Here is an 18546-nt window from a genome sequence, read left to right on the forward strand (position 1 = left end):
GTCCGCATGTGCATTGGTTTGCAGCACTCACCTCCTACTCTGTCATTTTGTAGTTTGGCAAAATGTAGTTGCAATGGTGTTACATATTTTCTGGATGCAATAAAATTTTATACCAAGCAGCGGAAAATGTGTCATAACCCTGCAGCTAAGCAGGATTATTGAACATGCAGTGACAATAGTGACTAGTCAACTTCATTTTAAATCTGCCCTACCTCAGCTTTCTCTTTGCATGCTTGTCAATCTGCAGGCAAGATGTGTGTGTGTGTGTGTGTGTGTGTGTGTGTGTGTGTGTGTGTGTGTGTGTGTGTGTGTGTGTGTGTGTGTGTGTGTGTCTGTGTGTGTGTGTGTCTGTGTGTGTGTGTGTGTGTGTGTGTGTAAGAGAGACAGAGAGAGGGCAAGAGAGAGAGAGAGACACTAGTGGCTTGTTTTATGCAGCCAGGTGTGTGTATGTGTACAGAGTCTTTTATAGCTAGGCGTATGAATGTGTCGTATGTGTGTACAGTATTTATATGTTGAAAAATCTTGCTCTATCAGTTACGCTACTTCGTTAGCCTGCTTAACAAGGTAGTCTTTATCTATAAACACACACTCACACACACTGCTCAGATGCTTGCCAAGGACTGAGCTCTTGCCATGTTTGTGTATGGAGGTGCGTGTGTGTGTATCTTGTGGTCTTGTGGTTTGTTGACACAGCCTAGCAGGCAGCTTTCACTCTGAGAGGTTGCATTTTCCTATTAGATGAAAAGTTGCTTTGTGTGAACACATTTGCACACCCAATTACACACTCGCACACACACATCAACAGCACACACACAAGCTGAGTATTGATCGCGGAGAGGCAACAGCCTTGTTATTGATAGAGGCGTATTTGTCTGGCAGAAAGTATGTTACGTTCACTCTATTTTGCTTGCAAACAGACTCTGATTCCACTGTTAGCATATGGACCACCAACAAGGCTGTCTGCATACACATGAGCCTCTTTCACATGCACTCCTGGAATTTCCTAGTCATTTTTAGGAGCTCGACCCTCGAAATGTTCCTAAGCTGTATGTTCATGTTCCACACAGAGTGAAGTTCCCAATGCTATCCAATGGGTGGGAGTATGAATCACAAAAGCATTTTGCAGAGCCCAACTGTAATGTATACAACATGGCGGCATGGAGCGATGGCAACCTAAGCTCCAGTGCTTCGTGCAAACAGATTGGTGTGCAGACATCTTTGCTGTGCTCATCTTGGAAATACTCTTTTAGTCTTGGCTGTTTTAATTCAACGTGCTCTTTGGTCGCATGATGTACAGGTCATAACCCTGCCCACTCTCTTAGGATGAAAAATGTGGCTGTTTATGTTCACACATGCAGCTAACCCAGAAAATTTCAGGGAGTTTTTCTAGGAGTTTTGTGCATGTGTGGATACAGCCATACATACTAGGTATGTGCCTGTTTAGTGAACAAAACCATTAAACACCATCACCCTTGCTAGTCAGAACAGACTAGCGCAGACACCCACTGCTAGCAGGGACTGTAGCTCGGATTCCGGCTTATTGCCATAATGCTAATAATGCTCTACTACCTGGATCTAAATGAGCACAGATGAAGATGGCTCATAGTGTGCCATGGTCTGACAATATTTTGATCTAGAAAATGGAGGTCAAGTTGTATGTACAGTAGTCTGGTTAAACCAAGCGGCAACCTCTGGTCTAAAAACATGAGTCCAATGCGGAAGTGTAGCTGCAGTTCATCGAGGATCCGCTTGAGTACTTCAGGAAGTACCAGAAGTCACATACACATGAATGGGAAAAAGCCGATCTTTACAGCAGAAATAAACATGTTTACAGCCTGGTACAAAAGAGTAGTGTAGTCTGGATAGCTCATTTCTTGATCGGCTCACATTGTGAGGGGGTGAATTTTTTTCTAACGCTGAAATTTCGAAGATATTGGGATCACGAGTCTTCCAATGAGAGGCACAGCTGCCTGCAGGAACACTGTAGCTGTTGGCTAGGAGGCTCAAACTCTGCCTCTTTAAGTCACACTGGCTCGACAGCAGCAATATGGCTGCCGCCGCCGACTGGCCTCAAAACAGCTCTTCAGAAACCGATTGGTGAGGTCACGGATACTATGTCCATATTTTACTCAGTCTATGGATTAAACTGGTGTATGACCACCTGACTAGAGCAGCATGTTACCTTCACAGCTACGTAGGTGCCAGAAAGACCAAATGCTGATGCTAGATCTGCTAAAGTGACATTGTCTACTTGCAGCATCTGTGATTAAGCAGTGTTAAATAAATTGTACTCAATTGTGGCTGCTTTCTCAGTGTTTTACCTTTTGACTAGTTGGTTAGCCTGGATTTAATTATCTGCCTTAACGACTAGCTAATCAGTCACTTCAGAACATGCCCAATGCTGTTAATCGTGGCGCAAAAATTGTAACGCAATCATTTGTTTTTCTGTTCATTGTATTAACCAAACAACCAGTAAATTATGTAAAATGCTCCTTTCAACCTGTCAGTCTCTCATTATTGACCCATTTTGCCCTCTGCTATTCCCTTTCATCCCGCTTATCTATCCATCATCTCTCTCTCAGTGCAAATATCTGATTGCGTAAATCTGCTGAGAGACAACCTGTGTCAATCAAATGTGTATTGATTGGACACACAGACACACACGCACACACACACACACACACACGCACACACAAAGACACACACTCAAATTGTGCATCTCCATAACTCATGTATCGATTAAGCCTCACCAGACAAAGAGTGCTCTCCTATCACTTTGATTAATACTGTACATGCACAACCTCATCCCTACAATGATAGACCGATATATTTAAGTCCCAGCATGCTTTGCAACAGTTTGAAGAGATGTGTCTCCTGTTTCTCATAGAATGGATCAACATGTGTTTTTTTTTAATGCACTCACCAAACAAAATGACATTATCAAATAGTGGTTTAACCACTCAATACTTTGTTCATGTTAATGTCTTTGATTTTCAGATGCAGAAGTGCCAATAGCAGCTATTCAGGAGAGGATTACATGTCATCTCTATGGATTAAAGTGCATAGAATAACAGAGGAACATGGCATGAAATTGCTGTTAAGAGAGTGGTTGTGCAGATGAGGTTTCTACATTTTAACAAACATGTTTGTTTTACACATAACCATACCAGTTGTAACTATCAGTTGTGCAGAAAAGGGCCCTGCTCACATACCTGGCGTTAGTGTTACAGAATAGTTGTTGCTGGCTGAAAACAGGAAGGTAATTACAGTTGTCAAGTGAGTGGGCAGCACCTACCACAGATGTTTGGTTGAAGTACAGGGCTTCAAAGCACACATACACTCACTGATAACATGCACGCTACACCTATAAAACTCACACTCTCAGTGATACTGGTCCAATCATCCGTCTGAAGGGGTTTTGAACAAAGCTCGACTCAAAACTATTTATATGAAATTATCTTTTATCAGATAGTGTTGAAGTGTTGTGGAGAAATTTGGAAAACCATTTCCGGTTGTATAAATGAGTTTCAGACATAGATCTGTATCTGTGTGTATGTGTGTGTGTGTGTGTGTGTGTGTGTGTGTGTGTGTGTGTGTGTGTGTGTGTGTGTGTGTGTGTGTGCGTGCGTGCGTGCGTGCGTGCGTGTGTGTTTTGTATGTTAACTTTGATATTTAGACCACAGAGACATGAAAGGGAGTTTGCTCCAAGCCAGTGGCTCCAATTAGTCTATAATGCTTGCATGTGCACACACTCATACATGCAGAACACATATCTGTAAATGTAATTTCAGTCATGCACATAGATAACTGTGGAAATAAATTGAAATAACTTCTAGATTTCTGGACACAATAAATTAAAATGGAGTGATACCTGTGAGTTAAGTCAGGAAGACAACTTGAGCAGCACTGATTTCACACTTGACATGGGTAATTCTCACTGTCACCTGACAAATTTATCATCACAATTTGGGGGTCTGTTTTAGCTGCAATATTATATATTTTTTACCTTTCTACTGTCATTGCCAATACAGTCCTGCATGGTCGTGTATTTTCATGCTTTCATCCCCACCACCTTGCAACTGCAGGCGGCCCAACTATGGGAGCAGGCAGGTGGGAGGTTTGACTCATTATCTCATCACTCCTCCAATTTTTGCATGTAAAATAAATCCCCAAGGGGTGATAAGATCAGAGCCTAGAAGCCTAAGACAAAAAATATTCTGCTGTTGTAAGAAAACTTTCAAACCATCACAGTGTTAGTTGTCTGACTGAACTATGAATGCTAACTCACAAGTAAACACTCACATTGCTTGATGAACTCTTCTAAAAAAAATTTGAAGGAACTATATTAACTGAAAATTGGGATACTTTTGAAAGGATATGCTTCCTTTTTAGATACTTAATGCAACATTAGAAGCCTGAATTAGTGGTTTGTGATAGCCAATGTTGGAAGGGGAATCTGCCTGAGTTCAAACAATATTCTGTTACATCCATACATGTACTAGTGTAAGCACTTCAGCTATTGACTGCTGTGATTTTCACACATTACTAGAATGTTGGTGCTTGTGTTGTGATTGTTTTAGTTCTTAAGGCATCTTTGTGTCCTAAAGCAACGGTTTGAAATTAATTTAGAAGCACATTGGCAGCAGAGCAGCACATTGATAACAATGCAGTCAACATCTCTTGTAGTTTAGCCACACTCACTAGAAATATTTTATGCTATAACAGTGATGACATTAGAGAAACAGTTGAAGCATTGGGCTGCACAAAGGCAACAAAATGACACCAGTTACAATGCAGGAACACACATTAAACAGACTCTAAATCCTGTGTGTTGGAAGGCTTTCCAACACTATTATTATATGTCACTGAAAACACATGATCAGTCAGTGATGACCACACACTACGAAGGATGATCCTCTACTCATTGTGCCTTTATTGCAGAACAAGAGTGCACAGTGACTCAGCCAGTCATCCTGGATAGAGAAAACTATCATTAGACTGAGAGACAAAGAGCTTAACTAACAGGAGCCCCTTTCACACCTGAACTCCTTAAAGAGTTTGTGTATTTTCTGGACACTAAAGTGGTAGAGTTTTTTTAAGTTGGGTTGTATTAGGTACTTGTCAACAGTGAGTGTCAAACTGTGATGCCAAAAAACCCTAATAAATTTTTTTATCAGTGTACTGTACAAGAGTCAAGTTGACTGTACATCGTAGACCTGAAAAGCTTAACACTGAGTTGCAGGTCAAGGGACATGTATTTGTAGTGTAAAAACAACAGGGCTTTCTATGGCAAAGTCATGCACTGAAAAATTTCCAGAGCGTTTTACAATTACAGCAACATTACTGTTGGGGATGGAGTTTGTTAAAATGCATGGCAGAGTTCACCCAGTCTGTAGCAGTTGGTCGCCTAGCTTCTGTTCTGGTTCTCTGGACAGTTTCCTTACAAAGGGGCAGAGCTGACCAGGATCCCCTGTAGTTAATGCACTTACTATTAACTAGTATAAGTATCGAGTATACCACTGACAAGACAATTATCACTTTAACCCTCCTGTTAGGTTTGTTTCTCTTGAACAGCAATAATGTTCCTGGGTCAATTTGACCTGGGGCATATTCAATTATCCAAAAGTGTCAGAACCCCAACAAATCCCAATTTTTAAATCTAATTTTTAACTCCATAACTAACCATTTAAATCAAGATTTGGTCCATTGGTGTTCTTTAACTCTCACAGATCATGGTTCAATGAGGATAACTCACTCGTTTTTCATTAAAATTCATGTTAAAACTTTTTTATTGTACATTGGAAAACCCTAAATATAAATACAATAGTTTTACATGACATAGATTTGTGTTTAATTTATTATTATTATTATTATTATTTTTATAAAGTGATGTTGATAAATTAACAAGCCACCTCTTCTGTCACATGCTGCCCAGATTTTTATGCTGCATTTAGCTGGTTTGGAAGGCACATATTGCCTAAGATAGACTTTAAAAAGGGTCAATTTGACCCACAACATAACAGGAGGGTTAAGGGCTTAATAATTTCCTGGAATTGCCTTTCACATATATACCTCAAAGATTTGAGTTTAAAATTAGAAAAAAGTTTGCAGCGCATCAGTTTCAGACTGCGTATTTTAGCTAAGTTAAACTGTGATATCCTTAACTATTATAAAAAAGTTCAAATTCAAATTTCAATGAAAGAGTATCTGGACTGGGATCAGGTAGTGTGTTCAGGAGGAGAAAGATGAGAAGATTTCAATAATGGTGATTGTTTCTGGGTCAAAGTCACCGTTATATGTTTACATTTTTTACCACAACAAAGAAATATTAAAGAAAATAATTCACAGTCAACCAATGTTAGCAATAACGAGTATAAGGCAGCAAAACTCCACTGCTCCAACCTGCTGTTTATGCTGTATTCACACAGCGACTCAACCTGACTCCACACAGGAAAAAAATAAAGTGCTAAGTTCTGTGTTTGTGTTCACAAATGGAGCCCACCCAGACAATGTTGGAAAATTTTCAGGAGTGCAGTGCATGTGTGGAAGGAGCCAGAATGAGAATCAACAGGTGGTTAAGCAGTCGTGACTATGAAAACTCTCAAAATATCAGGGCATGTGTTTCAGCTAACATAAGCTTAGGTGTTACATTGTACCAGCTTGTTTTTTGCTTTTTTAACTCTGTTTTAGCCATGGATAGACAAGAAACAGTTCATGTCACCTTGACTGGGCCATTGTTTCTCCATCAAATACTTTAAATCCCATCTTAATGGGAAATTAATTAAGTGCTCACTTTGTGTAATAAATTGATAGCCAAGCAATTAACCTCCAGCATGAAGGAAAAAATGGCTGTTCTTTCATCTATTGTATTTTCATCATAGTAACACAGAGGTGCTTCACAAAGGTGCAAAGTCACATCATGCACTTATCACACAGAATGTCAGCCTGCACTGTAGAAAAAACATGCAGAGAAAAAAACAGAGAAGAATGAGGATGAGAGAGGAGAAGGTCAGTTGTTCATTTTAGTGGCAGGGGACCCTCTGTGTCACTAGCTTCCATGTCACTCTTACCCTTTAGACCCTGAGGATATGGTGTGATTGAGTTTGTGAGTGTGTGTTTGTGTGTGTGTCTTTTTCAATGTCCTCCCCTGGACTATAAGGCAACATTTCTATGGTTTTCTATTGATATTTAAGGTCATAATTCTTTCAGCACATCTATCAATTCTTCTCTCCTCTGCTCTTTTCTTTTGTTGCATTCAGTGTTTTTCTCATCCCTATTATTGCTCTCGTTTCTTAATCCTATCTCTCTGTTTTTCTTTCTTTCCTACCAGGATCCCTCCTTCTCTCTCCTATTGCACGACAAGCTTCAGGTGCCCAACAGTTCTCGGCGTGCATGGAATGAGCGTGACAGCCGCTGTGATGTCTGTGCCACTCACCTCACTCAACTCAAACAGGAAGCTGTACGCATGGTCCTCACTCTAGACCAGTGGGATTTGTCTCCCACCTCTTCTCCTACATCCCTGATTGGACGGTACGGATCTCAAGGAGCTCTTGGTGCAGTTGGAGCTTCTGGAGCACCCGGATCACGGGACTGGCCTCCTCCTTTTCTTCCTTCATCCTCCTCTTCGGCAGCTGCTGTTTCTCTTCCTCCTCACCCATCCTCCCAGTCACCTTCCCCGAGCCCAAGCCAGACCCAAACACCCAGTCCGAGCCACGGACCATCTAACTCCACCCATGGGAGTCCCTCTGCCGGGCAAACGTCTAGCTGTGCTCAACCTCAAGGCCCAGGACACAGACTGGGATCCAAACCTAGCTCCCTGGGACTAGGAGGTGCTGTGGACAGAAGGAATGGGTCTCCTAGTTCAGGAAAAGCCAGTGCCCAACAGCAGCCAGTGAGTGGAGTAAACAGTCCCAGCAATAATGGTGGAAACAGCAGTAGTAATGGGAGTGGAGCCGTACTGAGTGCAGCAGCTCTGCAGGCCCATCAGCACCTGAACAGAACCAATGGAGGAGTAACACTTTACCCATACCAGGTATGATAGCTGGAGCTGTGTGTGTTTGTGTTTGTGTGTCCCTTGTTGTGACACACACTATGGAGTTCTTCTCTCATGAGGACATTAAGATTATCTCCACCGACATTCAGTCCTTGTTTTACGTGGTTATGCCCAATTGAAATAGGCTACGTGAATGTATGATTCTACAGCTTAGAGGTGTACCCTCCAACCCTACCTATAGGATCTCAAAGCAATAGCTTTGGGGTAAGCATGTGAATGACACCAAAAACTAAGAAAAAGAAAGACATACTGCATATTTTGAACTGGGGCTGTCGGCCTTTACACGTCCAGCACATGCTATGTTGTCCCTTTTAGCACACTGTAGTTATGCTTCCTGCTGCCGCTGTGATGGTATATAACAACACCACTGCGCTTTTGAACAGCAAATTTCTCTTTAAAATCTTCCAGATGGCTTGACAAAAAAAAGCACTTTGTGCTAAATAGTATCAAGTACTTTGAGTTTGAGCTGCCCCTAGAAGCTAACAATATATACGTGGCTTATCGGACTATTTTTGGAAACCTGTGAATGGAACTAACTACAGTGCTTGCTAGATGGATAGCCACTGACCAGTCAACGTTGTGGAAGATCGGGGTCTAGGAATGTCCTCATGTTGTTGTGACTAGTCATATGCTTTACTGTTGCAGTGTTATCTTTTAAAACAAATTTCACAGAATTAGCACTTTGAAGCTGTTTCTTACCTCTAGTCATGGTTTCAGACCACACTGGTGAAGCAGTGATTTGGATAATAAATCTAAAAGTCAAGATCATGAAGTAAAATTAATTTATTCACGTGATCAAATCAAAACACATTGGGAGGTATTACTTTATGTTATCAATATGTACTTAAAAACTGATCTGAAATGCATATCATGGAATTTTAAACATGGGATTGAAATGTGATAAATTGCAATGAACAGTTTAAATTCAGCCATTAATTGGGCTATAACAAATTAGGGTATAAGGCAAATCCTTTATATTCATTGATGAAAAGTTATGGTACTCCATAACCCTTAACTTAATTTGTGTCAGAAGGACAATCAAACATTTATCATTCCAAATGGAGTAAGCACCTTAAGAGCGTTTACAAGGAAGAGCCCCACACAAAGACACAATAATTAGTTTAGAAGTCTTTGAATGCTTTTACTTCATCAAAAGGAAATAAAATTTTGGCTGGATTAAGGCATAATACTTAGTATTTTGGATGCAACCGTCAGTGTAGTGTCTCAAAATGAAAACAGAGATAATAGAAGAGGTTTGAGCAGGAGACAGGGAGAGAGAGAGAGAGAGAGAGAGAGTGAGAGCAGGCACGAAAGGAAGATGGCAGGAGCGAAATATCGCCTCAGGTTACATGTGGACTAGAGGTGTACGGAGGGAGGCAGGAGAGCTGCATCTGCAGGAGAGATCCAGAGGTGTGAGAATGTGTGCGTATGTTACATGTGTGTATGAACGTGTTCTACAGATGTAATAATTCATACACTGATAATTAGGACTCTGGGGACTGTATGTCACATACCCCCAGTACCCTTTCACTCTTACACTCTTGTTCACTCACTCACCCACTCACTCTCTTTCTCTCTCTCTCTCTCTCTCTCTGTCTCTCTCTCTCTCTCTCTGTCTCTCTCTCTCTCTCTCTCTCTCTCTCAAACACACACACACACGCGCACGCGCACACACACACACACACACACACACACACACACACACACACACACACACACTCTCTACTTAATGCTTATGCCTTTTTCATTCCATTTTGCCTGTTATTTCTCCCTCTTTCCTCACACTGAGTCTGCTTCATAATCACCAGCCTTCTCTGTCTTGTTGTTTCTCAATCCCTTTTTTATTTTTATTCAGCCCATGACTTCATTCAGACACAAAGGTGGTGCATTGTAGGTGAAAATTACTCTGTACAACCTCTGGAATTGTCTCATTATGTTATTCTGGATAGAAATAAATTAGGCTAACTCGGGGAATCCACAGGATGCGTGTGCGCCGCGTTACGGCTGCGACACGTCTCTGCTCCGTCCCGGGGCTTTCGCCCTGGTCCATAGGATGCGTGTTTGGAGCGGCGCGCACTCCGGAGCAGGAAACTCAAGATCCCTCGAGAACTCCAAAACGCGCGAGAACAACACAGTATAAACTTTTCCTCGTCCATGGTGTCGGATATCTTTTGAGACTGACGTCTGGCCCGATGCCACAGGTTATGACGTAATGTTGAAGAAGTGGTGAAATTTACGATCTTGTGTTTGCACATGGTGTTTATTTTGAAAGTGAGCGGATGTTGCATACGATCCTCGTGCCTGACTTCCGGGATAGTTCGATCATTTCTGTGTCGATTGACGCGTGCTGGGCGCGGGGAGCGGCGAAAATAGACTCCCGGCGTATCTCTGGCAGAGCGGCGCGGCGGAACGCTCCAGAGACGGAGCTGAGACGCGCCGCAGCGCGCCCTGTGGACTCTAGAGCATTGACTTGAATGGGAACCTATTTGCTGCGACGTGAGCGGCGCAGCCGTAACGTAACGCGACGCATCCTGTGGATCTTGGGCTTGAGAGCATGCAGTAGCCTGGTGTTCCTTTGTGGGAATCACAGTGGTCGTGTTAAAATTATCTAGAGCATTGGATTCGTTTACAGAATGAGTGTTTGAGTAGTCTTATGCAGTCGATTTGCAAAAAATTGTAACTATTATTTTTCATCATGTTTCTCTTGGACTTGGACTTTATCTGCATTTAGATCTGTGTTTGCATGATGTGTAAAGTGTACAATGCTTGGTGAGTAAGTGCAATAGCAATAACAATAGTAATAAATCACAGAAATATAATTACTGATCATTCATCAACGTGCTCATATTTTGGTGAATAGAGAACTAAATGACTCAAATTGTAACTCATGAACAGAAACGTGAGTTTAGCTTACTCTAGAAACAGTGAACAGCCGCTCACTTACTGGGAGGTATCGAGAGTTGCTGAGAGTTACTGAGCTCTGTGTTTTATTGCAGCCAAAGTCGTATTTACGGCACCTGGTAAGTATTCGGCATGGCTCATGGCTAATCTACAGCCGATATTCATTTGGTTTAGGAAATGTCAGTTATTGAGGGCTAGGGATTGAAGCATGTGAGGATGTACAGAAAATAATTAGGCACAGCTTAAAAATATATGTACGTGACCTTGTTCATATTTTGGAAAATGAACTTAGTTCAAAATTCAAAATAATCAACTATAAATGAGAACTAGTTCATTTTAATCTATGTGAACTGAACTTTGAGCTTTCTCACTTTTAGCTTAAACTTGCACAACACTGCGGAGCACACGCTTGCTGTAGAATCATGGAGTACCATTGAGCTTTGTCAAAAAGAAGCTTTTAATCTTACTCTTAAAAGTAAAGAGGGTGTCTGTCTCGAATCCTGACTCGTAGAGGATTCCAAAGGAGAAATGCCAGATAATTAAAGACTGTACATCTCATACTTCTATTGAAGACCTTACGCAGCATAAAAAGGCCTTAATTCAGGTAGGGCAATATTTTGTAGTAGTAGTAGGGCAGCTTTTTAAGATATGCGTGAAGACTCTTAAATTTTAATTTCTATTTTTCATGAGACCAATAGAAACAGTACTAAGGGAGGAACAATTTATTTTCCCTATTCTTCACAGTGTTCATGCAGAAGCATTTTGGACCAGCTCAAGAGTTTATACAGACTTATTAAGGCCGTCAGATAAAAATGAACTGCAGTAATGTTGCCCAGACGGAACAAATACATGGGCTATATTTTCTGCATCTTTTCAGCTATAATAGTTGGTGTGAAGTGAGCCTGAGTGTTTATGCTCTGTGACTTTGACAGTAATGGTGTTTCAGCAGGAAAGGAGAAACAGAGCAGGATAATAAATCACCACTGTTTAGACTCACCCCAGAGAGAGGAGGAGAAGGGGGAGGAGAAGGGGAAAGAGCTGTGTATGGCGATGGAATCAGAAAAAAAGGAATGGAAGTGGAAATGGAAAGAAAATAGAAAGATGTATCGAAAAGGTGAAATACAGGAAAGAGAGAGGGAATTTGTTATTATCATTTTAGATCCTTTTTTTTTCAGCACTGAGGCATCATCGATACAGCAAATACTAAGCATCTGCAGGGCATGTCTGTTTTTGGGACAAAGAATTGGATTTAGTAGAAAACTACTGCTGTGCATCACAAAACATTTAATGATTTCTGCTCTAGGATACAGAACTTTCAGAAGTGTATTCAGTTTTAAAATGATCAAATACAGACCAATCTCTTCCAACTTGTTCATCAAAGTAAAAGGGAAAACAGATGTGCAGCAGCTGCAGGAAAAGTGAGGGTTTATGACAAATACTGTCTTATACATAAAAGTCACTGCCAAGAAAAAATACTGATAAGATCCTCAAGGATTTAATTGGTTTACTGATGAGGGTCACCATTAAAGTCATCTTGAGAGGCAGCTCTATAGAAGCATTAAAGAAAAGAAGGATGCAGAGGTAGCCGGAGAGCAGAGGCGGCCTGTCTGCTACTGTTGCTGACATTAAAATCTTGCTGGTTCAGCAGTCTAAGAGGTGACAACCTCCATATCTTTTATTTATTGGGACCTCTCTCCTTCCCACAGGAAGTCTGGCACAATAGAAAACACAGCTTCAGACAGAACAAGAAAGAGTGACTAAAAACTCATCACGTCTCCCAAGAATCATTCTTGGATCAGTCACAGTGATAGCATCAAACAGATATATATGACCTAACATCACAAAACCCAAACTGTTCCTTCTTTTAAACATGTGTTAAAACAGTCAGTGAAACATTTCAAGCACCAAGAGTCCAAGGTATGATTATTGTTGTCCTCTCCATGTACAGTGTACAAGCGGACAAAATGTAATTCCCTTGGTAATTTAGAGTACACAGTCACTAATTATGAACTAAAAATAACTACTGTTAAAAAAATCATAATACACTGTAGATGGATAAAGAAATTAATTACCAGGGTAAGTCTGTCTGACAGGATGCTGCTGAACGTGAACCACAGAACCACAAATTTAGCTTAAAAACAATACATTATGTTGGACAGCGTCCTGGTGATGTATGTTTCTTTAAGAAACACATCTATCCTATTATAGCACAATGAAATGCGTCACATTTGCCATCATGAGGTCGCTCACACTTTCAATCTTTCTCTTTCTCTGGCATGAGAAAACAAATCTAACATCGTCTCTGCCCTCTCTCTGTCCTTCAAGCAGCTAATTGAAAACAAGTTGAGACGGTGTGGTGTGTGTGTGTGATTCAGAGTGTGTGTGTTGATTTCAACAACGGCTGGATTAACTCTTATAATTTACCGTGATTCTGTTTAGGGAATCATGGTAAATGAGTGCGAGGTCATACATACACACAGAGGTACCTAGGTTTCAAAATTATTGGGTTTCACAGTATTTAGTTGAAAATTAAAGATAAATCTGTACTACCAAACACTATGAAAACATACCTTCATATCTTGATTTATTGACCACTACCGCATTGGTTAGGCAGGCATTACAGAAGCTTGGGACCAGAATGTCGCTGGTTTGATCAGATCCCCCACATGATGACATTTATGATAGATTTAACAGATTTTGTAATGGGTGGCTTTTGCTTATTTTTGAATCCTTCTTGTTTCAGTTGTTATTTAGTTGTCATTTCTTTTATTTCATTGTCATTCTTTACCCTTGTGTTCTTGTACTCCTTTTGTGTTTCCTGTTTTATTTTGTAAGTCGTTGCTCCTTGTGTTTCGTGCCTTGCTTTACTTCCTGCCCTAGTGTTTTTCCCTCCAGTTTGATCGCTCCTCATTAGTTTCACCTGTGTCTTGTTGTAACACCTGTGTTTGATTGCCCTGTGTGTATTTGTTTTGTGCCTTCACCTCTCTTTGTTGGTTCATTGCGTGTTCTCCTTTGTACCCTGTGCCTTCTTCCAAGTGCTCCTTGAGATGGCACAAAAACAACACGCAAATTGGTATGTAGATCCAAAGCAGATTCAAACTGAAAGCTCCAAACTGGAGCTTTAGGTAAGCAGTGAAGTTCCTCTCAGACACATCGACGGCAGTTACATGCTGTTGATAGCCATGTCTCCCATTTATGCTGTGATCAAAATTGACTGGCATGCCAAGCTCATGAATAACTCCAGTGTAGGTCCTCTTGCCTACTACTGAGATGTAGATTTTTATCACCCCATAATATACAGTTGTGTAGGTATTGGAATATTTAGCAGTGTCTTCTCAGATTCTAGATTGAAAATCTCCCTTGCTTACCCCTCCTGTCTGTAAAGTGATGAAGGCCTTTGAGGACAAGAAGCTACTGTGTTGCATGATATGCATGATCCTCCAATTGTTAAGTTTTTACCATCAAAAACATCTACCATTACAGATACTTTTGGTACCCCCAAAAAACTCTCTTCTTCTTCTGCTACATCTTCCAACCAGTAAATTTCATATGGCCACTCTCTCAATACAAAAACATGCATGTTTCTTAAGTTTCAATCATAAATGTCGAAAAATATGTCCTATCCCATCTTCCATTCCATAGAGCCATCTGTATTTCAAATAAAACCATCATTCTTGATTTGGGTTCAGATTTCCCCCTATTTGTCTTCATGCCTCTACACAAACAGGATCTTGCCTTTGTTGCTGTTTACCATGTGATTATACAACAAGTCGTATATGTGTTCATTTGAATAATCAGATATTCAATTTCATCCTCCTTTACCTCACCGTTGCTCTTCTTCTCTCTCATTTTCTTGATCAACTTTTCAGGCAGTCGTTCAGAGTCTTCTGGGTTACTCATTGTCTTTTTCTTCCATTTCTGTCTCACATACTGTTTCTGTAATTTAATTTCAAATATAGAATAAGTACTCAACTCACTCCTTTCGCTTACTCTCTACTTTTTTGAGTGGTTTGTCGCTCTCTGGATTTCCCCTTCTGTCTGTGTGTCTCTCTCTCCCTCCTCCTTACTCTGCTGCAGTAAGCATTTAGATTGTTGTACAGATTGTGTCTATCCCCCTGATAAAACCAGACAGGACCACACACATGCACGAACACACAAACACACCATTTATCTTTCTACCCTCCACACACACACACCTAAAATTTCAGCCACAAATTCTGTGTCAGTTGTCTGCCTGCAGCATTGGCTCTGAAAAGAATTGAAAAATAAAATAAATGTATAGAAAGACAGATGAGGTAGGTGAGTGCTGGGGAAATGGCGTTTGTGCTGTAATGAAGATGAATGATCTAGCTTTTACTTGTTTCAAAGAGCACAGACAGACGAGTGAGGATAAGTGCTGTAGTGTGGAGGGAGCATGGGAGAGAGGGACAAAATAAGTGTGAGGATGTTATTTTTTATTCAATCTTTCTGAGGAAATCTGATATCACATTCCTCAAAGCCCCTCACTGAAAGTTACAGTCTAAGAAGGAGGTGTTGAAAATGTTCAACTGATGTTTTTAAATAGATTCTGATAGATATTTCAACACATTCAGCTCTTCTCGTCTGTATTCTCTTGGTCCTGTTTCTCTTGGTGTGTGTTCTGAAGCGACCAGTTTCTTAATTATTAAAATAAAAGTTTAAATGCTGACTAGCGGACTAGTCCAAAAGTAAACATATTTTTAAAAAAGTCAATCTAGTATACGTTTTTATTAACACAACTAACACGAGATCACAGAGTCTGTGTGTAAAGGTGTCAAGTTGTTTCTGCTGAGGGAAGCTAGCATTAGTAGAGCTAGCACCACAAGCTTTCAGTTGTCCTTGCAGGTTAACATCCACATGCCTGTACTGGTAACGTATTGCTAAAATGAACACAACAAGCATACAACTTTATCTCCATTTTCTAAAATCAAAACACTGACAAACCACACAATGCTACGAGATGTTATCTGTCACATTGTTTAGTCAACTAAACACGGCAAACATCAATTTGCTGTGCAATGACCTAACATCAGTATACTCTAAAATTATACTTAATATAATGGTGGGAAATCTGAGTTGAAGAAATGTAACAACCTCTAAGAAAAAACAGAAAGATCTTTTTAATTTCACTTACTTCATGACCCAAAACTCCATCCATGTAAATGCATTAGCCAGGTAACCATGACCAGGTATCTTTGAAATGGTGTTACAGGCAGAGGTCCAAATTTAGGTCAAAGGTTTCTTTGCTCACAAATGATTGGGAACATCTATGATGGTCTCCCTGAACCGATGACAATCATCCTGGCAGGGCAGTTATATTGGTAGGTTGCTGTGTCCTGGTTCAGTAGTTTTTTGTCTCTGCAGAGTCAACGCCATCAGTGGTCTTTCTGTGTTTTGTGTTCAAGTGAAAATCTGAGTTGAGAGCATGTTTGGAGAGGTATTATTATTCGGTCAGTGTCTATTCCCATTTATTTTGTTTCCCATCTGTCCAGTGACTCCCAATTCTTTGTTTTGGGTCAGATTCTTTCATTTGTCCATCATTTTGATAGAATCAGTCGGTGACTGGGGATTTTTATTCCCACTGCCACCTTTTAGAAACCAAAGGGCTCATTTTAGCTATGACTCTTCTGGGACATGGGCAGTGTTTTGTTATTTTTCCAAACTGTGACCCCCTGTCCTTCAGTGTTTGTTTCTGGGGAGATGTAACAATAAGAATGATCCTGCCAGCCATCTAATTTCTTTGATAGTGTTTGATATATTTCAACTGCAAAAACTAAACCAACAGTTTTCTCTTAAAGCTCTTTAAAAAAGAGGCATAAAGTTTAACTGATCATCAACACCCCGCCTCTTCAGGTATAGAGGCACAATAAGCCTTGTTGAATTTAATACTTGTAAGAAATGAGTTGGATAGCAGTAAGCGCATTTTCTGATGATATTGGAAGGTACAGCTGAGTAAAATGTAGTCTTGCCCAAACACCATTTGTTTGAGCTGCTGACTGCCACATATTATTCTACCACCTTCAGCTAATGTTATAACCCTCCGTGGGCACGTTTCTCCCATTCTATGCTGTGTTCTCCTCTTCACATTTATCAGGATAAATGAGCAACCGGCACAAATGTATTCCATGAACCTTTATTCTGTATGTCCACAACTCCTTTAATAATGCAGGAGCAGCAGGCTAGGTGTGAGCATTTGAAATGCATATAAACGCACAGGGAGAAGGATATATAAACTATAGAGGCATCTCATTTACAACAGGTAATTTATCAAGACAGGAGGCTGCATGCTTGGACCCCAGGAGCCCTCAGCAGTAAATACACACACACACACACACACACACACACACACACACACACACACACACACACACACACACACACACACACACACACACACACACACACACACACACAAACACACACACACACACACACACAAACACACAGAAACACATGCACACTGCACACAGGTGCAGAGAGGTACAGACACAAGGACACACTCAGACATTCTCAGACACATGCTTTCAGATTTACTCTCACACATGCTCTAGCTGCTTTATTGGAGCGTGGGGTTATGATTTAGCTGCTCTGCTGACTGTTTGGTGGCAGCACATAAAGAACTATAATCAATAATCCATATCTATTTCATGAACAGGTCGCTTGCACTGCCACGCACACTCACAGAAACAAACACGACCACATAAATACTCAGATACACACACATCTGTGCACTCAGTGACACAGTGTTACGGCACAGACTGTCAGATGAAGCAGTTCAAAGTGGCATTAAATTTCCTCTTTGTGTGTGTGTGTGTACAATACCCACAGTTGAGAAACCTTTCTTTTATGTCACACAGCTTTTATGTCCACATTTTTACTTTATAATCCTACTATCACAGATTTCAGGGTAATAAAGGCAAAAAAGTACTTTTCAAAAAGCTAAAGCCAGGAAGAAAACCTGCACACAGTGATGAAACTGTAGCATACCTCCAATAAATCTGAAGAAATGTGACTCACAAATGCCAGAAAATGTTATTTCTTCACCATATTTAAGGTTCAGAGGTCTCTCTCTCCATCCTCATTGTCCTTCTCCCCTCCATATAACCTAATAAAGGACAAATGCCATGAAGGATGATCCAATAATAAGGGTACGATGTGAACAGTGTGAGATGGCAGAGATGAGGGACAGAGAGAATAAAATTTAACAGGGAATAAGCAATAACAAAAAAATGTAGAAAGAAATGAAAGATGGGAAGAATAAGAGTGAGAGAGAAGGAGAGAGTATAAGGTAAAAGGAGAGAGGACCTGAGGCGGGAGGGTTTATTTCTGTCTATCAGGAAACCAGACAACATTACGTTCATGATCACTGGAGAGCTTATCTGATATCTGTCTGCCAAGAAAAAACCCACACACAAACTCACACACATACACCTGAATTGACTTATGCCATGTTGAAGATAAGAGTCTGAATCCGTAATTCAGTTATCATTCCGCTGCAATAACAACCACAGATTCCTCTTTTTTATGTTATCTTTAGACCAGATGTAACGTCATAGTCTTTATTGACTTTATAA

The 18546-nt window shown here is 40.6% G+C and overlaps 1 protein-coding gene across 1 annotated transcript in view; it reads left to right on the forward strand.

Annotated features, from left to right (window-relative positions):
* The window catches only part of kif26ba (kinesin family member 26Ba), a 116654-nt gene that overhangs the window by 30313 nt on the left and 67795 nt on the right, over positions 1–18546 (forward strand). Inside the window, exon 6 of the mRNA XM_034680875.1 lies at positions 7331–8032. Within this exon, the coding sequence (XP_034536766.1) occupies positions 7331–8032 (702 nt within the window). The remainder of the gene's footprint in view (positions 1–7330; positions 8033–18546) is intronic.

The sequence above is a fragment of the Notolabrus celidotus genome, chromosome 3 (genome assembly GCF_009762535.1).
Source record: "Notolabrus celidotus isolate fNotCel1 chromosome 3, fNotCel1.pri, whole genome shotgun sequence".
NCBI lineage: Eukaryota > Metazoa > Chordata > Actinopteri > Labriformes > Labridae > Notolabrus > Notolabrus celidotus.